At 43.2% G+C, this 26735-nt stretch overlaps 1 protein-coding gene across 1 annotated transcript; it reads left to right on the top strand.

Moving 5' to 3' along the window:
• PKD2 (polycystin 2, transient receptor potential cation channel) lies at window positions 1-26735 on the top strand (the record flags this gene model as incomplete). The annotated part of the gene is made up of 15 exons (XM_081999708.1): window positions 1-500; window positions 7607-7720; window positions 10616-10749; window positions 11098-11348; window positions 13168-13392; window positions 13967-14195; window positions 16643-16813; window positions 17991-18172; window positions 19297-19417; window positions 21883-21981; window positions 23030-23151; window positions 23996-24113; window positions 24368-24531; window positions 25320-25467; window positions 26502-26735. Exons 1-15 carry the CDS (start codon window positions 86-88, stop codon window positions 26733-26735), a joined length of 2727 nt encoding a protein of 908 aa, XP_081855834.1. The 5' UTR covers window positions 1-85.

Raw genomic sequence — 26735 nt, 5'->3', positions numbered from 1 at the left:
TACCCCGGGCTTTCCGGGCCGGCGCCGGAGGGCGGGGAAGGGGCGGAGGCGGCGGCGCCCCGCCCCGGGCGGCGGCGGCGGGCTGATGGCGGGCCGCGGGGGCTGCCGGCGCGGGCGGGAGCAGCTGGAGCTGGAGCGGCTGGGCGAGGCAGCGCGGGCCGGCTCCTGCCCGCCGTCGCCGCCGCTCTCCGCCTGCTCGCGGCAGGCTTGGAGCCGGGACAATCCAGGCTTCGAGCCCGAGGAGGAGGGGGCGGTGGCGGCGGCAGCAGCAGCAGCAGGGCCAGTGCTGGAGATGGACGTGGAGTGGGGCAGCCCCGCGGCCGGCGCTTCGTCGTCGCTGGGAAGCGGCGCGGCGGGTCAGGGCGGCGGCGGGCGGCGGCAGCGACGGCTCTCCGCGGGGCGCGGCGGGGCGGACGTGCCGGGCCGCCACCAGGTGCCGCCCGACGGCGCCGCACCCCACCGAGCGGCCTGGGCCAAGCGCCTGGCGCGGCGGCTGCGAGGTGAGAGCCGCCGCCCCGCTCGCTCCCCTGCCCAGGCCCCTCCTGCCGGAGCGGGGCTCCGAGTCTCTCTCGGCTCCAGTGGCTCGGCTGCTTTTTCCTGCCGCCGAGAGGAATGTCTGAGAGCTGTCTGTAGTCCCTTTTGCCTTTTGCCTTCCTTTTTCTTCCACCCGCCCCTTTGCTGCCTGTCCTCTTTCTCCTCTGCGCGTGTTCTTTTTCCATCTCCCGTCTGTCCACCCGTGCTGGCCCCGTCTTGCGTCCCCACCTCTTCATGCACGGCCATGTTCAGATCTCTGCCCTGGCTGTGCCCCGCAGCGCACGCAAATGCATCCACACCTCTCCTTCCTTTCCGCTGGGGCACAGAGCTCTGCCCGCCAGGTCTTAGTCCCGGCTTCTTTCCGTGTGAGAGACTCTCCTGAGCAGTTTTTGGATACATGTGGCTTTTCTGACCCCACACCGGGTCTTTGGACAGAGTTGGAGCAGAGTATTTGTCTTTCTCTCTTTTTTCGCATCCTCTGTCCTATAAAAGAGGTGGTTAGGGTGGCATTCGTGCCTAAAGTGTTGTTGGGAGGGTGTTCTGTTCATTTTTGCTGTTCTGCAATATTGCTCAGTGCCTTTGGAGCTGCCCTCGGTTGTTGAGAGCTGCCTGTTGACACACAGCTGGTGGCCAGGGAGGTAGTTTGAAGCAGAAGCACATCAAAAGAGCATTTGGCGTGTCTTTCTAAGCTTACTGCATTAGCTCGTGTACAGGGTTGGTTTGACACAGCAGAGAAAATGGTGGATGGGGAGTTCTTTGGATTCAAGGTTGTGGGACCACATGTGAGAACCCCCCCTTCCTTTTCAAAGAAGCTTAAAATGTCAGCGTTAAATCATGAGGCTTCTAAACGTAGGGTTTGTTTAACTGTCAGACAAAATGTTTATAAAGCTTCAGGAAAAGTAAGCCACATTTAGAAAATAAGGTTTCTTTTTCTAAAATGTGAATTTTCTGAAGTGATAGGTAGTACTGTTACTGGCTGGCACAGCATCAGCAGAGGTGTCAAAACGAATTTGATTTTAATCAGGGACTTGTAAATTAGGCTATTGTATGTCCTGCATGTCTTCACTTTGATTTTCATGTGCATTCAAAAACCCTTTGCTATAATGATTTCTCTGACTTCAGCTGTCTTGCACCAAAATAAATCCCTCTTGATCATTGCAGTGTTTTACTTGGATGCAAGTCAGACTTGCAAATATTATGGAATAGAGCATGTTTTCTTTTCAGCAGATTTTATTGGAAGAGTGTTCAATGAACTAAGTTACTTGATAACAGGAGACCAAGAGGACAGCCAGGTAAAAATATCAGTGATAACTGTTATGCCTGAACTGGCACTGCTCTGTTTGGAGTCATCAGTGGTGTGTTTAGTTTAGTCTGTCGCTGAGGTATGTAAATGTCTAGGAAAGGAGCTGCTTCACATGGAGAAAGTGAAGTCCTTTTATAAAAATTCTTATTTAAGTAGACTGTTCAGATGCCCCCTCCATACTAGTTGTTGCCGAGAAGGAACCTCCTGTATATGCTTTTAACTGTGGTGAAAAATAGTGGTGTTTGAACATGAGGTGAGTGTGAGAGTGACTTTGTGATGACCTGGCCTAAGTTGCTACTGTGCCATCTCTGTCATGGCTTCTGCAGTAATAGTCAAAACGGATTGAGGACCGATTTTGGTGCTGGTTTCTGAGCTATTTTAAACCTGAAGGCAGAGCTTAATAACATGTGATTTGTGTAAGGTCAGAGGGTTTGCAGATGGAGAGAAAGTCCACCAGACAGGCGCTTTTTTTCCCTCCTCCCTCCCCATGAGATACCATTCTAATGAAGGCTTGGTAAAATGCTTTGTTGAATCGTATGTAGTTCATCTGCATCATGGAGGAAGGCTGCTTATTTTTAGTATGCTTTTTTCTAGCTTTTTTTTTTTAAAGCCTATATATGTGTTTTCACCTTGTTCTGAGCAAGCAGCAGAGCCAAGAGGAATTGGCTTTTGGTGAAGCCGCATGCTGTGCTGGGCAGAATGCAGCTCAGCGTTCAGCAGCATCAGGCAGATGTTGCTAGAGGAGATGTTCTGGCCCTGCTCTGGTAGATGGATCCCTTGCCTGTCGTGCTGCCTAAAAGCAATGTATCTTGGGCTAGAATAACCAGTTTGGGGGATGACATGTGTCCGTAGCTTGAATTTTTAATTTCTGCTTTCAGGCTGAAAGATGAAGACCACCTTTGACATCGTAACGTTATGTGTCCTTTCGACTGGTGTGGTTCTCTTTACACTACTGGGTTTGAGGCTAGTAATCAAGTGTGCGCTGTGTGGAGAATGGTGCAAAGTTACACATTCTTGCAGTGCAAGAAAACAAAAAAATATTTTCAATAATGGCAGTGGATCAAGCTGCCTCTTGCTGTTTGAGACAGTCACTGTGCACTGGTAGTATTCTATTTTTAGCTGTAAAATGAAAAGACTTGGTTTCATGTTCTAGGAATGTTCAGGGTGGATTTATCCCTGTGGTTACTATCCGCAGTTTCTGTTGATTTGTGACCTGCGTACATTTTGTGCTTATAGGCAAGTGTAGCTAAAGTTACTGTAGTAGGCAGACCCTCTTCTGGCTCTTTCATGAGTATGTTGCCATTAATTCATGGGCACAGTAAATGGCTAGGTGTGACTTTTGCGCCGTAGAGGTACTGCAGGGTGCGGTACTGGCCTGCTGCATAGGTAGGTAACCTTCCCTGAAGAATGTGATCGCTGCAGGCTACACAGCCAAAGGGCTGATTTCAAGCCTGAAATTAATACAGGGCCTTTAAAGGATAACTGAGGCTTTAATACTGGAAAGAGCACTCAGTAGTTCTTTTGACATTTCATGGATCACCGTGAGGATCTCTGGAAAATGGCATAATCGGTTTTATTTCAAGATGGCTAGAGGAAAGTGAGCATAGATTTATTTAATGAAGTTCCATTTCACTAGGCAGAGGAGCTTGCCAAGCCACTCTCCATCATTTATCAGCAGTCCTGGTTAAACAGGGGAGGTCCCAGACGACTGAAGGCTTGCCAGTGTGACGCCCGTCTACAAGAAGGGCCAGAAGGAGGATACGGGGAACTACAGGCCTGTCAGCCTGACCCCAGTGCCAGGGAAGATTATGGAGCGGTTCATCTTAAGAGCAGTCACAGGGCATATGAAGGACAACCAAGGGATCAGGCCCAGCCAGCATGGGTTCATGAAAGGCAGGTCCTGCTTGACCAACCTGATCTCTTTCTATGACCAGGTGACCTTTCTAGTGGATGTGGGAAAGGCTGTTGGACGTTGTCTACCTGGACTTCAGTAAAGCCTTTGACAGCATCTCCCACAGCATTCTCCTGGAGAAACTGATGGCTCGTGGCTTAGACAGGTGTACTCTTGGCTGGGTAAAGAACTGGCTGGACAGCTGAGCCTGCTGAGTTGTGGTGAATGGAGTTAAATCCAGTTGGTGGCCAGTCACAAGCGGTGTTCCCCAGGCCTCACTACTGCGGCCAGTCTTGTTTTTTGTCGATGAACTGGATGAGGGGATCGAGTGCTCCCTCAGTAAGTTTGCAGATGACACCAAGCTGGGTGGGAGTCTTGATCTGCTTGAGGGCAGGAAGGCTCTACAGAGGGGTCTGGACAGGCTGGATCGATGGGCTGAGGTCAACTGTATGAAGTTTAACAAGGCCAAGTGCCGTGTCCTGCACTTTGGTCACAACAACCCCATGCAACGCTACAGGCTTGGGGAGGAGTGGCTGGAGAGCAGCCCGGAGGAAAGGGACCTGGGGCTGCTGGTTGACAGCCGGCTGAACATGAGCCGGCAGTGTGCCCAGGTGGCCAAGAAGGCCAACAGCGTCCTGGCCTGTATCAGGAATCGTGTGGCCAGCGGGAGTAGGGAAGTGATTGTGCCCCTGGACTCGGCACTGGTGAGGCCGCACCTTGAATCTTGTGTTCAGTTTTGGGCCCCTCACTACAAGAAGGACATGGAGTTGCTGGAGCATGTTCAGAGAAGGGCAACAAAGCTGGTGAGGGGTCTGGAGCACAAGTCTTATGAAGAGGGGATGAGGGAGCTGGGGTTGTTCAGTTAGGAGAAGAGGAGGCTGAGGGGAGACCTTATCGCTCTCTACAACTACCTGAAAGGGGGTTGTGGCGACGTGGGTGTTGGTCTCTTCTCCCAAGTAACTAGTGAGAGGACGAGAGGAAATGGCCTCAAGTTGCGCCAGGGGAGGTTTAGACTGAATATTAGGAAAAATTTCTGTACGGAGGTAGTGGTAAAGCACTGGAACGGGCTGCCCAGGGAGGTGGTGGAGTCACCACCACTGGAAGTGTTCAAAAAATGTGTGGACGTGGCACTTCAGGACATGGTTTAGTGGGCATGGTGGTGGTGGGTTGACGGTTGGACTTGATGACCTTAAAGGTCTTTTCCAACCTTAGTGATTCTATGATTAATTGTTACTTTCACAAAGAATGCATCATGGCATTTTTACTGAGTTCAACTAGTGCAGGCTCTGATTGTACCTTGCTAAGGAATGTGAACTAAGGATTATGAGACTGTTCTGTTCTTTTGGGACAAAGCATCTTTGCCAGAGGGTCATTTTCATCTCCCTCCACCAGCCCCATTCTTTCCCCAGCATCTGAATTTCTGTGTAGGCAAATTAGTTAGTGATATGTATCTTGGCTTGAGCGCTTTCAGAACTTAAGACTTTTACATAAATCTGAATTACTTTATATGCATTCTGTACCTTAAAAACTTGGCTTTATGACTATGTAGGTATACATAAGTAGATGTACATTATGTATATTACATGTATGTTATATGTATATAACATTTTATATATGTGCAAACAGAATGATTTTAATTTCCTGTGTTACCTAACAAGCTAGACTTTTTATTGTGAGATGAAATTTCATCTATTATTCACATTTGATCATTATGTTTTCACAACTCTGAGTTTGTATACTCTTTGGGTAAGCCCTTTGAGCTACGGAATGAGTATGACACAATTGTTACTTGCATATTTGTTTGGTAAATGAAAGAGTACATAGATTTTGTCAAAAATTTGATGAATAGCAAATTTATATGAGGAATGAACTGAAAATGATTAATCAAGGCTAGAAACAAAACACTTTTGGTGCTTGCTTGTAGATATCAACTTAAACACAGCACTGCTTACCACCACTATTCTTGGTGCATCTAAACCAATATTCTAATAAGGCACAAAGGGGAATAATGTACATACCTTCTGAAAATGTGGCAACTAAGGAAAGCTTCGAGCTGATGGGCAAATCCAGAGTTCATTTAACACAAAGGTCATTGTATGATCTCTGATGCTGGTTTGTCGTTGATTTTTGGTTGGTTTTTTTTTTTTTCTTCACTTGTAACTTTGCTGACTGACTCCTAACAATACTCTAATATGACAGAATTTGAGCTTGCAAGCTTTCTGCTCACCACATTTCTTATTGGTGAGTAATGTGCTGACAGCCGGGACTCGGCTCTCGCGCCAGCTTAGCTCACTGGCTGCTCCAGCCTTTTCTTCCTCTCTCTGTAATGTTTTCCTGCCTTTATTATGAGGGTTGCTAGTGCAACGTAGTGCTGTGTTAGAAGCTGCATTTGTTGAGCTCTTTATTATTAGTGACTCTGTAAATGTTCTTGTTTTTGTGTTTCTGTCTTAAAGAATGACCTAATGGTGAGGATTTGGCATTCTGTCTAGTAAAGCTGCAGTCTTCATCTGTAACTTTTCAGACTTAGCCTTAAAGAACAGCTTTGGAAAAAGCTCTCTTGTTTTGGGGGCTGACACTAGTGAAGGTTATAAGATACTAATTAAGGGTCTGAGCAGAGATTAATGCTAAGACTATTAGTGCTTGCTGTGCCTACCCAAGACAAGTTTCCTGGCTGACTTCGTGGTTAGGTCACAACTTAAAAATGTGGTAGGTGAAAGACTTCTGAACACATTCAATGCATTATTTTTTTCTGAATATACCTCGTGTTTGCAGATAGAGGTAAGAGCTTCCTTATTCCCATCTCTTCGTTAGCAGATGAAGTTCTGCAGCAGGCCAATTAGCCCTTTGTCCATCCTAGTCTTAGAGCAGCGGTTGCAAACCAGCTGAACTCTCACTTCATTGTCAGCTTTATAAGGTGTTTTGGCTATCCCTTGTTACTGTTTCATTTGACTTCAAAGCACTGTGGTATGTTTGATGGATCCAAGATTTTTCGTAGGGAATTTGAGAATACTTCGTTTCCATCTACTGAGAACATAAAGTATGTTTTAGAAGGTCATTTAAAATACCTGAAAAGGAAAAGGGTGGAAGTTTGGAGCACTTCTGTAAAAGTGAATTTGTATTTTTATATGCTTTCTCTCCGACCATAAACTAAGGTCAAATAGCCTGGCTTTATTTAGGTTTAAATGAAGAGAAGTTCCTTGAAGGTAGCAGTTGTGGTCTGAGCATCAGCAGCTGTTCACAGCTTTTTTCTGTTCTGTATTAGGCACAGGAAATAAGTATGGTGGTTACCAACTGCTTTCCATCCTCAGGTGGCTGTTTCTTTTGGAGATTCCATTTAAAAGATCCTTTTGCTTTTCTGTTACCCATTTGGAAGGGATCACCGAAGTTCAATAACTTCTGTTACACTGTCGTCTTGAGAATGTCGAGTATAAAATGAAGCAGTAACAGGTCAGCTAATGCAGTTGTCCTGCTTGACAGCCAGACGCCGGTTGCTCGCTTAGGCTGCTGCTGATGTTTCAGTGACCACTTTGTTGTGCAGGGAAAGAAGTCATGTAGAAATACTCACCAAGATCACCTGTGTGATCACCTGGTTTTAAATGACAGCATTTCTGGCAGATCTTCATCAGATTCTGTTAGAGTTCTGCTGAGCTTTTAATAAATTGTTACGGTACCTCCTAAATAGCTAATACTGCCTCTGGTCCTGTTCAGCCTACAGAAGACGTTGTTCTTGCTTGAACGTAGATCAGTTTAAAATCCGTATAAGTACCTGCAGCAGACGTGACATAGGTTAAGCTTTCAAAACCACTTAACTTACTAGATAGACAAGTGACATAATATCAGACATCTGTGTGCATCATTGTATATGTTTTCCTTTTAAGGTCTGTGGGGGACAAGACTCATGGAAGAAAGCAACACCAGCAGAGAGCGGTATCTGAAAAGTGTTTTACGCGAGTTGGTTACGTACATTATTTTCCTTGTGGTCTTGTGTGTCTGTAAGTACCATTCAGAATTAATGCATCCAGTTCTGTGCTGTCTCCTTGCTCTCTGTGATTCCAGAATGAAGGTTGTTTCAATGATGTGGGAGAAGAATTAATGGGCAGGTGCGTAGGCAAATATTTGGAATTAAATCTCTTGTTTCTGTGCAGGTATTGTTGCTTGAGATTGAAAAGACCGCGACTGTGCCTTAACAAGTTTTGAAACTTTAAGCAGGATGATCTATTTCTTTGTTTTTAGGGAGCTTTTTCCTAATGTAGTACCACATTGCAGTGTAATGCTTCTGCCGTGCGTTTTGAAATCATTGAACAGAACTGTTAAATGTGAAGAGTAGGAGTTGGTCATCTAGGACAAAAAATCACGTCACCGAGTTTCACATTTATCTCCAAGCTTATATACAGATCATTCCAAGAGTAAAAGTTCTTGATAGTAGCCGGAAAGGCAGAGGTAATGCTAGCTACTGAGAAATCTCTAATAATACGTGTTTGCGTGATGCTGGATATTTTAAATGCATATGCAGCCTGTATATACTCAAGTGTGTATGGATCACAGCTGGAGACTTCCATGATTTAATTGTCATTTGTTTTGCTCTCTATGATATCATAAGAAGTATCGTAGCACTATGGAACACAGAACACAGTAACATTCAACACACACTTTTTTTATTTTTTTTTGTTTCACTTGTAAGTACGTGACTGCTTTGAGGTAGGTGCTCTAGAATCAACACTGAAGATAATATTAGCAGATTCACCTAAATACAGACTTAGTACAGAAGTGAGGAGCTTGATGGATCTCCAACCTCATACACAACAGTATTCCTGGACCCAAACACAGTTTAAGAAAGCAGCCTGGATGGAGTTTGCTGTTCTTTCTCAGGGTGAAGAACCTTAGTGATGCTGAAGCACAGGTAGTACAGGATGTTTATCACAGGCCTCACACAGCACCGTGAACAGTTGTGGCTGGTGTAATCTAACGGTTCTGAGTGGTCTTTTCTGGCCTTGGGAACCTGAAGCCCTTAGACAATTCTATTTCAAGTTTTCCAGTGTTTTTTAAGTTAATAGTCAAAACAAGGCATGTTCATATATTTGCATAAAAATTAGCAAGATGATGCAAAATAGAACTTACTATGGAGTTGTGAAATACATGTTTTATTTGGTTACTAGGGAGAATAACAACAAAATCTGTATGCTCTAAGTTGCTGTATCTTTGGAAAGCGGGTATGTTTCAAGTCTCCAATTTTTTAGTATGAGCAGTTCTGTTCTAAATGCCAGAAATGTCTGTGATGCTTAAGTTGTCATTTATGATCAGTTGTAACAGAACAAGGTGATGTTTTTATTTCTTGGTGGGAGAGAATCTTGGAGTGGAAAAGAAAAGGTAAAACTACATTGGTAGACTGGCTCTGAGAGCAAGTCTGCCTTGCTTGTCTGGAGTAGAATTACTGAAAAACCCCAAACTTTATACCATTGACACAACTGTTTTGGTGTTGAACTGCAAGCATGGTTATATACTAAATAGCATGTTTTTTTCATTCCCAAGTCACTTAAGAATGCTTACTGCAGGTTTATGGACAAGGTAGTGTAAGACTGCTTGTGACTGGTATGCTATGCCACCAGGAGAGGTGTAGCAGTGAGGGACCTGAATTAAAATTAAATTACACTGGTTTCAGCAGGAAAAGCTTGACTGCAGGCTGTTAACAAGTTGTTTTGCTATAGAAAAAGTTTTTTGGTAACAGAATAAAGGAAAATATAGTGTCTTAAATATCTACAGATATTGCTAACTCATTAGTATTTTTTTAAGTACTATCCTTTTTAATTTTACATGTAAGCAATAACTATGAGACAGACTGGTCTGTGGCTTGGCATGCCCTAGGAGAGAGCTTTCCAGTGCAGGCTAAATGCTATGGGCATTTCTTGTACTCTTGTGTTTTTGAGAGTACATATTTAGACAGAATCTAGGTATTGCACAATTGTGTGATACATTCCATGTGCCACAGAAGTCTGTTAAAAACAGTTCTTGTTTTCTGGTTGCTAAAGAAAACGCATTTTCTTCCCTGTGATAAAATATTTTTATAAAATTGTCAAAACTGATGGAGATTGTTCAGTGTAGACATATCTTTTAGGCTTTTCTGAGTTTTAGCCATAAAATGGTTTTAAGTATTTATAAGCAATAACAGCATAAGTTCCAGAGACTGTTCTTTCAAGCCATCTTGGCTTTGTGTGTAGTTTTATAATTTACACACTGTGGTCCTCAGCCAAATGCCTGGCCTAGTGTGAGGAAAAGAAGTAACACACAATGATTTATGTTCTGTGGGGAGATTCTCTTAGAAGTGCTGCATATCTTGGGTGGAGTTTCATTGTCTAACCATAGGTGGCTAAAGTCATTCACAGTTCCCTGTGACCATGGTTGACTGGTTGATGTGTCCTGGTTGACCATCATTATCTGCTCAAGCAAGGCATAGTTCTCCTGAGGTCTTGCACCATCCGTGCCAGCTTTCTATGGATACCTCGGATAGCACAAGTCACCTAAAAAGGCACTAGCTGCCTCTCGTCAGGCTGCTGAATCATGCCTTTGTTTTTCTTTAAGTTAGCTTTTGTAGAAACATTAATAATAGAATGAGGTGTGGGAAGGAGAACTGAGTGTTTTAAACTGATTGATCAGTCTATTCTTCACTGTTTTTTGTATTTTAATCACAGTTGGCAGACAAATGCTGCTTGGTGTGGATTTTGTTTGTTCTGAAGCTTAAACTTTTCAGTTAAAAATCTATACAAATACCAATATTCAAAACAAAACAAGCAAAGTATTCTCTTTTTTTTTTTTTCCCTCCTCCCCTCCTTTTTTTCCTCTTCTCTTTCCCCCACTCCTTTACCTCTCACTCCTTACCAAATCTTTTGCAGTGACTTATGGGACAGTGAGTTCCAGTATGTACTATTACACAAGGGTTATGTCGCAGCTTTTCCTGGAAACACCTGTATCAAAAATGGAGAAAACTGATTTCAAAACTTTATCCACAATGGATGACTTCTGGAAGGTAACCTAAACCCAATTGTTTTTTTATCTCTGTGTTGTTGTGATTTGCTTGTCCTGTCACAGCCTGTAAATTTAACCTGCAGGATCTTTTCTTCTAATGTGGTAGGCATGAAGATCTATGTGCACAATGTTAAAGCTATGGAACAAAGTAGGCCTTTAATATGTGAAAGTTTAGAACCTGGGTAATCCTAGTGGGGCAGGGTAAGGCAAGGTTGCAGAATGTCTTTGGAGGACGGGTTAAGGCCTTATGTCAGAAAAATTATCAACTGCAATTCTAACATCCACAGAATGAATATCTATAAAAACAATGCTTGCAAAATGCAAACTAACATTCTTTCTTCTTTCCCAGTTCACAGAAGGCCCTTTGCTGGATGGTCTTTACTGGGAGATGTGGTACAACAACAAAACCATGGCAGAAAACAAAAGCTTTATTTACTATGAGAACCTGCTCCTAGGTGTGCCTCGCATTCGGCAGCTGAAAGTGAGAAATGGTTCGTGCTCAATACCTGAAGATTTAAAGGATGAAATCAAAGACTGCTATGATGTCTATTCTGTAGCTAATGAAGATACTGCCCCTTTCGGACTTCGAAATGGAACAGCGTACGTAGTATTCCTGTAGACGCACTTTTTTTTCCTGACCGGCGCTATGCTGAATTACACAATAAGTCACTTGGCAGAGGCAACTCTGCATTTGCTGTATGTTCTGTCTGTAAAGCCAGGTAAATTCAGAGCAGCTGCCAGTTCTGCTTGTGGAGAAACCTTACCAAGCTTGGAGAGGACTGTGCTCTTGATCCACTTGAGTTTAGGTGCTGTCCTTGTGCCTTTGGTAGCTGTTATGCATGAGAGACATGCTGCGGTCTGACTGCAGCACTGCAGCTCATGAGCACCTGTCCTGTAATTCCAGATTGTATTACTGCAGTGGGTTTCACTGGGTTGTCTTCTGTGGTGGGTTGGCCTTGGCTGGATGCCAGGTGCCCACCAAAGCTGCTCACTCACTCTCCTCTCCTCAGCTGGACAGGGGAGAGAAAATACAATGAGAAGCCTGTGGGTTGAGGTAAAGGCAGGGAGAGATCAGCCATCAGTTACCGGCACGGGCAAAACAGACTCAACTTGTGAAATTAATTTAATTTATTGCCAGGGTAGGGTAATGAGAACTAAAACCAAATCTTAAAATACCTTCCCCACCACCCCTCTCTTCTTCTGGGGCTCAACCTCATTCCTGATTTTCTACCTCTTCCCCACTCAGTGGTGCAGAGGGATGGGGAATGGAGGTTGTGGTCAGTTCATCACACGTTGTTTCTGCCTGTCCTTCCTCCTCGGGGAGGGGACTCCTCACGCTCTTCCCCTGTTCCATTGTGGGGTCCATTCCCATGGGAGACAGTTCTCCATGAACTTCTCCAATGCGAGTCCTTCCCACCGGCTGCAGTTCTTTGTGAACTGCTCCAGCCTGGGTCCCTTCTATGGGGTGCAGTCCTTCAGGACCAGGCTGCTCCAGCGTGGGCTCCTTGTTCCACGGGTCCACAGGTCCTGCCTGTGTGGCAGTGCCTGCTCCAGTGTGATCTTCCCACAAGGTCACAGCCTTCTTTGGACATCCACCTGCTCTGGTGTGGGGTCCTCCACAGGCTGCAGGTGGGTATCTGCTCCGCTGTGGAGCTCCATGGGCTGTAGGGGCACAGCCAACCTCACCATGGTCTTCATCACGGGCTGCAGGGGAATCTCTGCTCTGGTGCCTGGAGCACCTCCTGCCCCTCCTTCTGCACTGACCTTGGAGCCTGAAAAGTTGTTTTCACATATTCTCACTCTCCAGCTGCAAATGCGTGCCATTTTTTTTCCCCTTAAATATGTTATCACAGAGGGGCTATCACTGTCGCTGATGGGCTTGGGCTTGGCCTTGGCCAGCGGCGGGTCCATCTTGGAGCCAGCTGGCATTGGCTCTATCATACACAGAGGAAGCTTCTAGCAACTTCTCACAGAAGCCATCCCTGCAACCCCCCTGCTACCAAAACCTTGCCACGCAAACCCAGTACATCTTCCCTGGTTAAAAATAGGAATAGCGCTGCCTCTCTTGGAGGATGATGTCTGAGTTGAACTGTAAAAGTTTTTGGAGGTAGAACGTAACTATGCAAATGACAATTTTCTTTCTTTCCCTGAGGATAAAAATTCTGTGTGAGTGGATTGATGTGTTCTCTTTTCACAATTAATATACTTGTGACCCATCTTTCTATCTTAATTGTGTTAGTCAAAGGAAGTTTGTAAGCTCTTTGTCCAGGGTACATCAAAACTTTCTGCGAGTGCCTCTTACATGAAAGCAGCTTTAAGTAACTGATACATTTTTTTGGTCAGGTTTGCTGCTGTTTTGTTAATTATAAGTTGAAAGTGGAAAGACTAACATGCTCTGTTTCACTCACTTCTGAACTAGTTGGACATACACCAATGAGAAGGATCTGAATGGGAGCAGCCACTGGGGCTTGATTGCCACATACAGTGGGGCTGGTTATTACCAAGACCTCTCAAGGACCAGGGAAGTGACAGCTATGCAGATTGCTAGCCTTAAGAAGAACCTGTGGCTGGACAGAGGGACCAGAGCAGCTTTCATTGATTTCTCTGTATACAATGCAAACATCAACTTATTCTGTGTTGTCAGGTATGAACAGAACCATGACAGTCTTCAAATTGCACAGTGTAGGTTGTAGACTTGGGATTTTCTTGTGACTTGCTTTGTTTTGAGGACATGGGTAAGCATATGTTTTGATAAAGGAGGCAGGCAACTGAAGTGGCACGCCTCCTTGTCAAAGAAGTGGGACTCCACATGGTGGCTGCACTTGCCTTCTGAGGTAGTTCTGACTTTCTTGAGGCCGCAACGGCTTGGGTGCCGTTTGCAGGTGACTTCTCTAGTGGGTTGGCTTATTAAAGTAAATACTTGGATATACAACATCAGTCTTTAGTTTAGGCAACATGAAACAGATGCAGATGGAGACAGATCTTTCTGTCTCTATTTTTTCACTCTTCCTGAAAAGCTTTGGGTTTTAGTCAAAACTGAGTGCAGTCAGGTTTATACCTTCTGTTCTGTGTAGTGTCTTCTCTGAATCATATGTGGGCTTTTGCCTGTTTCCATTATTTGAATAATCATGTAAATAAAACCATGCATCTTTCAGTAGTGCTTTTCATCAACGCTGCGTAAATCAAATTTATTTTTCTTTGCCTTTTTTTAAATGCAGGTTGTTAGTGGAGTTTCCAGCGACTGGGGGCCTTGTGACGTCATGGCAGTTTCAGCCAGTAAGGCTGATTCACTACATCTCCACTTTTGATTTTTTCCTGGCAGCCTGTGAAATGGCATTTTGTCTTTTTGTTCTTTATTATATGGTGGAAGAGATCTTAGAAATTCACATTCATAGACTGCACTACTTCAGAAGTCTCTGGAATTGCCTTGATATCCTTATCATTGTGGTAAGTAATCTTTATAATAAGGCTAAAATTGCTTTCTGAAATGCACTTTGTGGGAGATGTTAATGCCTCCAAACCTGTTGTGGGTTTAAGGCATGGGGCCATCTTTAGGAAGGATACTTACAGGCTACTGGGCTATTCAGTCTGAATCAGACAATTTTAGTCTGTGTTGTAATGTTGATGTGTTTTGTTAACTTGCTTGTTCTGTGTTTGATTGTTTCAACCTTCGCATCCTAGTAAAAAGTTAGAGTATTTGTCCAGTATGCTTTTTTCACACTTTTTGTCTATAAAGGCACAGCCATTATGGGAGGTAACAAACGTGCCCTCATTGCTCTTCTACATATCTGATACAGACTATTGCAGTGGCTTTCAAGTAAGAAAATAATCTGCTTTAAAGTAGTGATTTGCATTTGGAGGAACAACTGGGATTTGAATATGTTTGCAAAGAACCGCAAAGAGATTTAATGTGGTATTAAAATACTCGCCAGCTAATACCAAGTTTGAAGAAGTATCTCAAAATTATACAGTGCTAGCAGCTGCCAGGGCTGCTTTCTTGGTTAAGGAGGCAGTGTTGCACATCAGTAATCTTGGTGTAGCCAAAAATCTGAGCTTTGAATTTAAAGCTAGATAATATAATTCTCTCTGGACTTAGATCAAGCTGTGCTTACCAAAAGCATAGAAAGCCAGCAGTGCTGAAACCGTTCCAGTCCCACACTTGTTTTCTGTCTTCAGGCTTGGATGAATCAAACATTTAAGTCTTGAAGTTAGTATCCGTAATCTAGAGAAATCAAACTTGCATCTCAGTGCTTTGTAAATTAAGGAAGATTTAGGAGATTGTTTACATGAACTGTGCTCTGTTTGTTATACTTAGCGGCAGGGCCAGGAATAAGATGCTTTGCAATCCTCTGTGCAATCAGTGAAGTGTGTTCATGTGTGAGTGTAAAATTCAGCTCACGCAAAGGGCCAAAATTCTATGTTTATACCTTGTTTGAGGGACATTGTTTAAATTTAGGATTATGTACTTTATGACTCTGTATACATGGTGACGTGTTCACTTACACTAATAAAAAGCATATTTGCAGAGGTCAAAGCAAAAACCTTACCCGTATGATAAAACTACAGCTTCTCTGCTGTTGCTTGTTCTGGGCAATACTGTTCAGTCTGTACTCCAAAGAAACTCTAGTACTTTTTTGGCTATTGCTGTCTTTCTGCTCTTTACTCTTTTTCACCTTTGTCTTTTTGAGTTGTCATCTTTCTTTCCTTGTATTTCCTTCTCTGTGACGGCTTCATTTTTCTGAGCACACTAGGCTTCACCATCACCTTGTTCTTCAACTGTGATGTCGTGGTTTAACCCCAGCCCCCAACTAAGCACCACGCAGCTGCTCGCTCACTGCCACCGTGGCAGGATGGGGGAGAGAATTGGAAGAGTAAAAGTGAGAAAACTCATGGGTTGAGATAAAGACAGTTTAATAGGTAAAGCAAAAGCCACGCACACAAGCAAAGCAAAACAAGGAATTCAGTCACCACTTCCCATGGGCAGGCAGGTGTTCAGCCATCTCCAGGAAAGCAGGGCTCAGTCATGTGTAATGGTTACTTGGGAAGACAAACGCTCTAAGTCCGAGTTTCCCCCTCTTCCTCCTCCTTCCCCCAGCTTTATATGCAGGGCATGACATCATATGGTTTGGGATATCCATTTGGTCAGTTGGGGTCAGCTGGCCCAGCTGTGTCCCCTGCCAGCTTCTTGTGCACCCCCAGCCTGCTCACTGGTGGGGCGGGGTGAGAAGCAGAAAAGGCCTTGACTCTGTGTAAGCACTGCTCAGCAGTGACTAAAACATCCCTGCATTATCAACACTGTTTTCAGCACCAATCCAAAACACAGCCCCACACTAGCTACTCTGAAGAAAATTAACTATCCCAGTCAAAACCAGCACATGTAGCAAGGAAAAGATTTCTAAACCTTCTTACTCCCAAGCTATTCATCTGTAGTCTAAGACTGTAACAGTTTTGTTGTGAAATGCATTTTCTGATATTGTCCAGAAACTGTAGTTTGGATGCCATCTTAAACAGCAGCCACTGGGCTGTTAAATTACCGCAGAGTGGAAAGTGGTGAAACCTGGCCCCCTCCAGGCCCCACAACTGCCTGACCCTAACCACTAATGTGATCAGTGACCAGCAGGGTTTGACCCTGAAGGACTGCGAGAAGCTTGTATCTGTGACTTTTTTTCCTAGGCTCTGTGCAATCCCTAGCTGTTACTGTCCTGTGTGAAACTTTATCTTTGTAATCAGGACACCTCGAAAACAATGTATTTGCTTTTACGTAAAGCTCACATTATGGTAGTGCTATAAGTAACACGAAGTTTCTTATATCTTATCTGATATATGTGGCTAAAACAAGCTGTTTTAAAACCCTAATCACCTTTCCTAAACTTGTGTATTTCTTTTGTACTCAGCTGTCTGTGGTAGCTATTGGAATTAGCATCTATAGGACATCAACTGTTGATATGCTCCTGAAGAAGCTGCTGGAAGATCAGAACTCATTCCCCAATTTTGAACCTTTGGCATATTGGCAAATGCAATTCAACAACATTGCTGCAGTCACTGTGTTTTTTGTCTGGATTAAGGTAACTCCAAGACACACATCCTTATTACAACATTAGAACGTAAGCACTATTCTAGTTTCGTGTGATATATTATTTGAGGTGTAGTCATGTTTCTCCTAAAATTGGTCATGCGAGAAAGTCAGAGCACAGAGGTAATTTCTTGCACATTAAAAGCAAGGTTGTAGTTTGCCCCAGAAAGCAAAAAGCAAAAGCTGGCTAAAGCCAGCCCTTGTTTAAGTCTAGAAGATGTAGTCAGTGCTAGTGCTTTGTCACAGCAGACGCATAAAGAAATATTATTATTCCTGAACTGCTAATTTGATAATTCTTACTGGGTACTGCTTTTTCATAGCGTGGTTTAACTGTGCCCATTTTATCTATTCAAAACTTCTGAATCGTTAGAAGGGTTGGTAAAGCTAGTCCAATTAATTTGAAAACTAGATATTTAGTTAAACTTAGTTTCTGTGGGGTTTTTAGCACCTCCTTTATAGTGATACTTCTTTTCATGTCCATACTCATTTTCCTGTCCTCTATGTGTATAAAGTTGCAGAGGAACATTTAGTTAATAAAGTGTCTAACAGGGGAAAAATGTAAGACCAATGATAAGTGAATTTCCACTCCGATACTCCAAACTGATGCTTAGGTTTATCAAGCAAGTTAGCTAATCTCTTAGTGTTTTATAAGACAAAGTTGCATCTAATTTTTGCATCATGGTTTGAGAAATAAAGTGGCTCATTATAAAGAAATAATGGTAATCTGCAGAGTAACAGAGTAACAGAGGTCAGAGTGGACCTTGGGAAGTCTCTCGTCCAGCCACCGGCTCAGAGCAAAGTCAGCTGCGAGATCTTCCTTTCTCACATTTTACAACTTCATACCTAACATCTTAATTGAAGATAAAGATAAATAAATAGGCTTTTGGAAGCATTTCAGTAACACTGCTCTGAAGCCAGGGTGCCAAGCAGAGGAGTGAAAAAACAAACAAAACCCCACACTCAAATAAGAAGTTGGTGTTCTCACAGAATTTTCTTCACTTTTCAAGCCTCAGTGTTTTTAGGAAGTGATATATTTCTAAATGTAAATTAACTGACTTTGTCTCCAGTCAAATTCAGTAAGACATCTCGTGTAAAAGGCTAGAGAGTGATTGTGTTAAGAAATTATTGTCTTCCTTATCTTTACAGTTGTTTTTTTTTCTTTTTAACAGCTTTTCAAATTTGTTAACTTCAACAGAACAATGAGTCAGTTATCTACTACCATGTCTCGCTGTGTCAAAGATGTCATTGGCTTTGCTATTATGTTTTTTATTATTTTCTTAGCATATGCTCAGTTGGCCTATCTTGTCTTTGGCACTCAAATTGATGACTTCAGCACTTTCCAGGACTGCATGTAAGTACCAGAATAAAAAATGCAAAGAATTTCTCAATACATTGGTAAATTGATTTGGTTGCCTCATCAGAGACCAAACAGATCCTATGACATCCATCTAAACAGATAAACTGCAGATGTATCGCTGTTGATGTAGCTCAGTAGCAAATGCATTTTTTTATACCATTTTTAGTTCAAAAGCTGTCTTTGCCGTGAGATTAAAAATATACTATAGTTAGATTGGTGAGCTAAAAATGGTAGGTTTTGCTTGGTGGAAGTGACATGGTTTTTAGAACAGTTGATCACATCTGTAGACAAAGCAGTAAGTCTTGACTTCAGCAGTTAAATGATTATATGCTTACTGATGTTTGTAATGCTTGCTGAAATGTATGTGTAATAACGCCGTGTTCCTGATAGCATGTGTAGTTGGTTGACTCACAAACGGAGTCCATCTTAGACAGCCAACTAGTAAATTTGTAAGTATCTGCAGGAATCCAGGAGAGCGATAGGACTTGATATAGGGTTGTTAATCAGTTTGTCCTTTATTGATTTGGTACAACATAACCTGATTCCAACTGAGCTAATTACCAGGTGGTTCAGTTATCGATTTCCCCCTGCCCCCTTACATCGGGGCAGTGTTGCAAAAGTTTCATGTAGAGAAGCAGAGGATAACTTGTGTTGCGTCACATTCTGTCATCAGAATGTGCCGATGATGCTGTACAGGGCCAGGGCTCCTCCGGCCTTGGCACCGTGCAGACAGCTTTAGCGGGAGAGGGTTGGGGCTGCGTGTGCGCGAGAGACAGAAGGGATGGAAGAGGGACAGGAGCGGGTCTTAAAGCTTCACAGTGGTAATCACTGGTTTGCTCTGCTTCCTGTTACCCCCATTATCAGTTGTGACCAAAAGCCAGAAGTAACCACCTGGTTTTGCTCTCCGTGTCTGGCAGCTGACTGCGAGTTTGGGTATGCCTAGAGACAGGCTTGAGGAACGGTCCGTTGTGGTGCTTGATAAAGTGTTAAGTAGTGCAGACCTTTCTGCTGCCTGTCAGTCAGACTGTTAGGGTAAAATAGATTGAGAATTCTTGCACAGCTCCAAAAGTGGTTATTTTTTTTTTTTTTCAACTCCTGGATGTGTTTTGTTTTTTAAGATTTACTCAGTTCCGCATCATTTTGGGAGACTTCAACTTCACAGAGGTTGAAGAAGCTAATCGAATTTTGGGACCAATTTATTTCACTACATTTGTGTTCTTTATGTTCTTCATTCTTTTGGTATGTACGCCTTTGTTTATGCGGGGTGGGTAGGTGGCCATTTTCGCATCTCTTGTTCTTTGATTCCTGCTGCTACTTGGGGCCTTTTTTTTTTTTTGATAATGGTGAGTGTGCAGTCCGTGTAGGGGCCTGACTTGTTACATGGCAGGTCACTACACTCTTTGTTTTTTTTTTCTTAATTTAAAATAAATTTGCATTGTATGTTTGTTGTCATTCCTTTATAGTGCAGCATGTTGTGTTTTATTTTTATTTATATTTTTTAATCATTATAAAGAATTCTTTATTTCTAAAATCTGAATAGTGCCTGGTTGGCATACACAGCAAGCCCATATCTTTTGGTGAAAAGTAGCTTTAATGTTCCATAAAGTTTATAAAGCTCTCTAACGCGGGGCTGGCTGTATTTACAACAGCCTAGTTCATGCATGCAACACACGGCTTGTCTGCTAGAAGAGCCTAATTCATCAGCAGTGCACCAGCTTTCAGGCATGCAGGTTTCCCTGCAAAGGCCTCTTTTCTAGCCTCTTTTCCTTCTCCAGGGCAGAGTTGGGCCCTGTCTTTCTCACCTTCCCAGTGCAGCTTACCTGTAAACTTTCTGACAACCAGTATTATAAGAAGCTCAACTTATCTGAGAGGCAGTATGTAGACATGATTGTCTGACAAATTCCAACAGTGAGTATATTGTGAGTACTCATCTTTTGTATACTCTCTGTTAATACTAGTATTGAATCCATATTACAGTCTTAGTAATAGTTTATATAACAAACTGGAGGGAGGAGACCTCTCCCTTAGAAACATAGGAGACCAAGTAAATTAATTTTTTTGTTAATGTTGGTATAGGTGAAGAGCCCCCGTATCTTCTACCTGGATGTAGTTTTCAGTTAGTTTGGTACTAACATTAATATATAGTAATTTTGTTTCTGATGATATCGTCAGACGGAAGCTGTTACGTGAGCAAGAAATCCTCAGATTATTCCCCAAACTGTGTGTCTTTTTGGTGATTTGATAAGGTGGCAAGCACTAAAGCAGGATTTTACTAACCTTCAAATGGTACAAGCAGTCCTGTATCATAACTTTTAGAGCTATTTAATGACCCTTGTACTTAATGAGACCTTTTATTATTCTTTGAGACGAGGAGAAATGGCATCCAGATATGTTTTGGGGAGAAGACTTCATCTTGGCTATTCACTTATAAGGAAATGGAGAATCTTAAGACTTCAGTAAGATGAGCCAGTAATCAATGGGAAAATAACATACGGGGGTCACTCTGGCCAAAGGAGCACATGAAGCAGGTTTCATATTTGCTTTGAAGCACCTCACAAAATCCAGAGGAGCAGAGGCTAGTGTCCAGCAAGGGAAAGAAACTTTTTTTTTCTAAAGGTGTAACAGAAAAGCACTGGAGTGTGAAGGCACAGCAGGTTACCTAAAATACTCGCTATAACTTGTGTGCTTATTAATATCTGCACATCCTGTCATTTGGATGGAGTGAAATGTTGCTGTAAGTTCCTTGAGACCAGTCTGAGACCTGGAAACTAAATTAGGGAAGATGTGCAGAAAGCACCAACTCTTGATGTTGGGCAGCTGAAAGCAAACTGAACAGTAGTCAGTGACCTCTTACTTCTCTGGTGTTGGGCAAGAATGCATAAAGATACAGTATTGGAAGGTTGCTCTCCTAAAGCATTTTTTATGTCCGTGAGGAAACAGAGGTTAACAGTGCCTTTCTGTGTAAGTGGCACGTCGAACATGCCAGTAAATTGAGTAATTCTCTTTGAACTTGAATGTCCAGCTTGCAACTCAGTTGTGTTTCCTCCATGTTCAGCAGGACTACCTCAGTAATGACAGCATGGCTCACGTAAGTTACATGCTTGTTGCCCAGGGTTAGAGAGACCAGGTTTTTTTTCTTCCGTCTGAACAAGCGATTGAACTCTTTTCAGAGTTGGTGGCATACATACCAACTGTCTGATTTTAAGCTTTTTTGTTTTTATCTTTAGTCTGAAATGCAAGCAGAGCTGTAACTGGGTAAGAACCTTGTGTCTGTGCTCGTTATTAAGGGGCGAATAGTGAACTTGATTCCTCAGGCATTTTTGTTGCCAGCTGTGTTGCCTACCTTAATTCATAGTTGTTAACTCTGTAAGTTTGGCCTTGTAGGGAGAAGGACAAACTTAAACGTATAATGTTAAACAGGCATGGTTTATTGCCGCTGCTGTGTGTAGGCATGAACCATCTCTCAAAAGTAATTCTTCAGTTATATTAATAATCAGTAGTCTTGATTAAAGCTCGTTATACTGCAGTGCATCATATTTCAATATATCAAGCTCTTGATGTTAGTGCTTTTTAAACAGCCCACCATTTTCTCCTGGCCCTTTTAAAAAAAAATTAATGTTTATGTCTGCACATGAAGGTTGTAGGAGTAGTAGGGCTCAGACTGGTTGAAATTAAGTGGGCTTTTTCATTTCTCTTACGAACAGAACATGTTTTTGGCCATTATCAATGATACGTACTCTGAAGTCAAATCTGATATGGCACAACAGAAGGCAGAAATGGAACTCTCTGACCTTATCAGAAAGGTAAAAGTAACATTTTGTTTGTTTGACATCTCATTCCTCACGTCTGAACTTACTCCATAAAACGCTATATAAATGGTACAAAGTAAAGCTGGCAGCAGCAGATGAAAGTACACATCTCTTAGTTAAAATAAACGATTCTGAGCTAAATGTAAATTAAATGAATGGAAACTTTCCATCACAATGTATTTTGGTCATCTGAGATTGCATCGAATGATGAGCCTACTGAATACGACATAAGATTTGTCTGTCTAGGTACATGTAGTAATATGGAACTGAATCTGACACAGGATTTCTCTGTCTGGGTATGTATAGTACTATGGAACTGGTGAAGCTAAACTGCTATTTGGTTTGGCCACAGAATTCAGCATTACCTCATTTCAGGCGATAAAATGAGGCAAATCTTGGATAATGTGTTGGGAGCCCTGAAGGGCAGCTGCCAGTAAGGTTGTTGAACAGAAAGTTAAGAGCTTGACCTGAATCAAGAGTTTAGGAAAAACATGTGCACACGTGTGTGCTCTGGCATGGATGCAGTGCTTTACCGTGGTCGGAAATGTCTAAACGCATACCTAGCATGACCAGTAACTAGGAGTTTAAAACTTGGAAACTGTTATTAAAACAGAGCAGAGAAAAATGAAAAATGCTAGTTTGTTGGGATGGGGACTTTTTTTAAAAATCATTCCTACAACTGAAGAACAAGAGGTAAGCAAAATGACTACAGAAAGTTGTACCTGTTTTGACAGCATTGTTTAAAACTGTTACTTAACTGTCAGATGTATCTTACTGGGACAAAGTACTCCTACTGACCTGCAGTGCAAATTGAACAATGAAAGCCTTACCTCTTAACTCTGAAGATATTTGTGTGTTGTCCATTTAAACGCTGAAATAAAAGATGGGTAAATGGGAGAAAAAGACAGATTCTTGCAGGGCTTTTGGAACACACTAAATGATAGTGTACACTAGCTGATTTTTGTATTCAAAAAAAGTTATTAGAAATCAGGTGTTAACATTTCATGACAAGTAAAATATAAAATTCCAATTTTTCTTTTAGGGCTACAACAAAGCCATGATCAAACTTAAATTGAAGAAGACTACTGTTGATGACATTTCAGAAAGTCTGAGACAAGGTGGAGGAAAACTAAACTTTGACGAACTCCGGCAAGACCTAAAAGGGTAAGGAAGCTATTACTTCTTACCTTGAATAGTATCCCCAGAGACATGTGATATAAGTCTTGGATGCGAATTTCTCTCGCTTCTGCGATGTGGCAAGAGTAGCTAATGTGAATAAAGACAGCACAGCAGTCTGCTTTTCTTTTGGTTAGTGGGTAACAAAGCATGTGCTTTTCCTGTAGCTGGTGGGAGGTTTTTGTAAACAAACCTGTACAGGTAAACAATCTTTGCATACGGGTCTCCAGGCATTGCACAAAGGAGAATTCAAACTGTAGCATGGAACTGCTGAAGAAGAGAGAAATGGCAAAAGAATGGTCAGTTTGAGGTGGAAGAGAAGTCTTAACTAAGGAGGCCTGCTGAGCTCTGGCCCCTGGAGTCTGCACTATGGCTGGTGTTGCTACAGTGGGGTGGCATCCCACACTGGAGGAAGGATTTGGCACTCTGGGGCCCAACGTCCTTGAATTGCTGTGTTGTGTGGAAGAAAGGGTCTGAGGAAGCAGAGATCCAAGGCCTTTGAGGAAATGGTAATGTTTCTGTCAGACCCACTGTCAGAGTTTGTGAACAGGCAGGAGTTCAAGGAAAGGGAACAAATCAAGGAGGTATAAAAGGGATGGTTGTGAAGGTGCAGTGTAGGGGAGATTTGTGCTATTAACTAATGAAAGGTGAGGCTTTTTGTTACCAGTGTTGTGAATTTATAGGCAGCACCGGGATCAGTCATGCTTTTGGCTTGGGGATGAAGGTCTGTTCCAAGTGAAGTGTTTTTTCTAATTCTTGAAGTTAGTTCGGCATCTGAAAAATGGGAAGTAAGGGAACTGTCTTTTTTCTTTTTCTTTTACTGTCTTTTCAGGAAGGGGCACACAGATGCAGAGATTGAAGCAATATTTACCAAATATGACCAGGATGGGGACCAGGAATTGACAGAGCATGAACATCAGCAGATGAGGGATGACCTGGAGAAAGAGAGGGTGAGCTCAGCGTTAGGAGTGGTATGCCACCAGCACCATCTGCCAGTCGTCTTCCCATGCTGGTTTCCTGCCCCAGAAGAATTCTCTTGTTTCCTTTCACACTTGCTCTCATCCCTGGCTGTCTGAGCAGAACTGTAAAAAGACAAGGGGCAGCTGACGGAGGGCAGGAGGTCTTTGACCTTGACACCCCCATCCCCTCTGTACGGGTGAAAGTCTTTACATCGTCTTTGTCTGTGACTTGTGTTTTCTCAAAGGAGGATCTGGACCTGGATAGGAGCTCTCTGCCACGTCCACTGAGCAGCCGCAGCTTTCCCCGGAGCTTGGACGACTCGGAGGAGGATGAGGATGAAGACAGCGGACACAGCTCCAGGAGGAGGGGCAGCAGCTCTAGTGGGGTTTCCTATGAAGAGTTCCAAGTGTAAGTTTATCCTTCTGAGGGGGGCGAATATGCATGGTGGTTTGTTTTTTTTTTTCCTTGTGGGTTTTCTTCTTCTGTAGTCTCTCCTGTAATTCTGAATATTAATGAAATTATTCATAAAAGTAAATGTTATGTTTTTAAGGTGCTTAAGTCACTCCTTTTTTAGTAGCTTTCAAGTAATATCTGAACTGGAAGCACTTTAAAGAGGCTTATGGGAATCAGTTAGAAAACCAAAACCAAATTAAAACCCAGCAAAAAAGACCTTGTCCTTAAAACCTGGTCATTGAAAAGACAGAGAAAATGGTCATGCTACGATAATGCCAGAAGACTTTTCTGTAGTAAAATCTTGAGGTTGTTTTAGGTTCAGTGAGAACTTCAGCTGTTGTTTTTAATAAGATTAAGTTATTTGTGAGTGTGTATTTTGTCTAAAATTAATTAACTGTAGCAACACTAGCTGGATGAAGGATTTGAGTTCTAGAAGAATCTTGAATTCTAGAATTCTTCTCTCAATGAAGAACTGAGAACTAGAACCAACGAATTTTGATGAGGATGCCCTAAAAGCAGGGAAAACAGAATGGAATATGTACTTTTTCCTGCTTTACCCCTGTGTTATCTTCTTGCTCTTGTGTACCTTGTCCCTTTGTGGATAGTAGGACTCGTTTGTGGAAAATCAGATGCATGCCTGAATTAAAACGCTGTCTTATCCTCATCTGCTCTGTATGTTGACATGCTAGAACGATACTGACTCTGCAATATCAGTCACTGAAGCTCACGCTTGTTGCCCTCAGACTCATGAGGCGGGTCGATCGCATGGAGCATTCTATTGGCAGTATTGTCTCCAAGATCGATGCGGTGATTGTGAAGCTCGAAGCGATGGAGAGAGCCAAACTAAAAAGGAGGGATGTGTTGGGAAGACTGCTAGATGGAGTGACAGAGGTAAGAAACCCACTCCCTCCTGTCTGGTCGCAGCCTGCGTGGCTTGCTCACTGTTAGCACTTCGTCCTACTGCTTGGCTTGGCGGGGTTGAGGGAGTGGTGGTAAAGGCGAGGTGGGTGCTTTGGCAGTGGCCAAATGATTTCAGTTTTGTGCTAGGAAAACATGAAATGTGAAACGTTTAGGCACATGATGCAAGCTTCAGATATGACAACCCATCTTATAGCAGGCCTGTGTCACGCTGAGGCAACGGAGCGCCATTTAAGCTCCTGAACTGGAGAGGAGTGGTGTTCGGTAGTTGCTGAAGCAGCTCCTTCATCCCTTGGTGTCTGTTGGGATTCATACAAAGCTTTTTATGGACTAGTCTGTTAAAATCTGTGGGATCCAGCCCAGCAGGCCCCAGGTCTGCAGGTTGTGCAGCCTGCTCTGCTTTTCCCATGATTGTGTGTGGCAGGTGGAAGCGGGTCAGTTCTGCCACCGGGATCATCTGGCTCCTATTGCCGCCCCTCCCACCTTCTCTTTCTTGAGGGCCCTTTGGAAGTGGCCAGCGGGACAAATGTGTTATTTCTGTCGATGCTAAAACCTGTCAGCTTCCTGATGGGGCAAGAACAGCCGGAACAGGGCTGTTAAGGGGCGGGCAGGATGGACTGTCGTGGTGGGTTATGTAGGTCAGACTTGCAGCTGCGCTGTCACAGATGGGGTGTTCCTGGCTGTTGCTGTTGTCCCAGCCAATAATTCTGCTTGATTCTTGAAATGGGGCTTCCTTGTGGGTGTCCTCTCCCCAGTATACTTTACACTTCTGGAGGCGGATTTAAATATGAGAAACTGTAATACAAACTGTGCTTTCACGAGTGAAGGTGGCAGCCTGGGCGTCACATCACTGGAAAGCAAGCAGGTGACTGCACTAGCTGTTTCTCCACTAGCCTATGGAAGTACTTGAGTGATACAAGAATTTCCCGTGTTTGCGCAGGGTTTTGCTTAGACTGCAGTTTGGAAGCTGCGCTTCCAGCTTGTGTCTTTTTTTTTAATCTGTTTAGGATGAAAGACTGGGTCGTGACAATGAAATCCACAGGGAACAAATGGAGCGACTTGTGCGGGAGGAGCTGGAGCGATGGGAATCGGATGATACGGCATCCCAAATGAGCCATCGGTTGGGAACGCCGCTTGGGCTGAACGGCCAGCCTCGTTCGAGGAACTCTCGGCCATCTTCCTCCCAGTCAGATGGTATTGATGGGGGAGGAGGAAATGGGGGGAATAACATCCACGTGTAG

This window comes from Phaethon aethereus, assembly GCF_964289735.1.
Source record: "Phaethon aethereus genome assembly, chromosome: 4".
Taxonomy (NCBI): domain Eukaryota; kingdom Metazoa; phylum Chordata; class Aves; order Phaethontiformes; family Phaethontidae; genus Phaethon; species Phaethon aethereus.
Note: the sequence above shows the minus strand (reverse complement) of the source record. Positions and strands in the feature narration are given on the sequence as shown.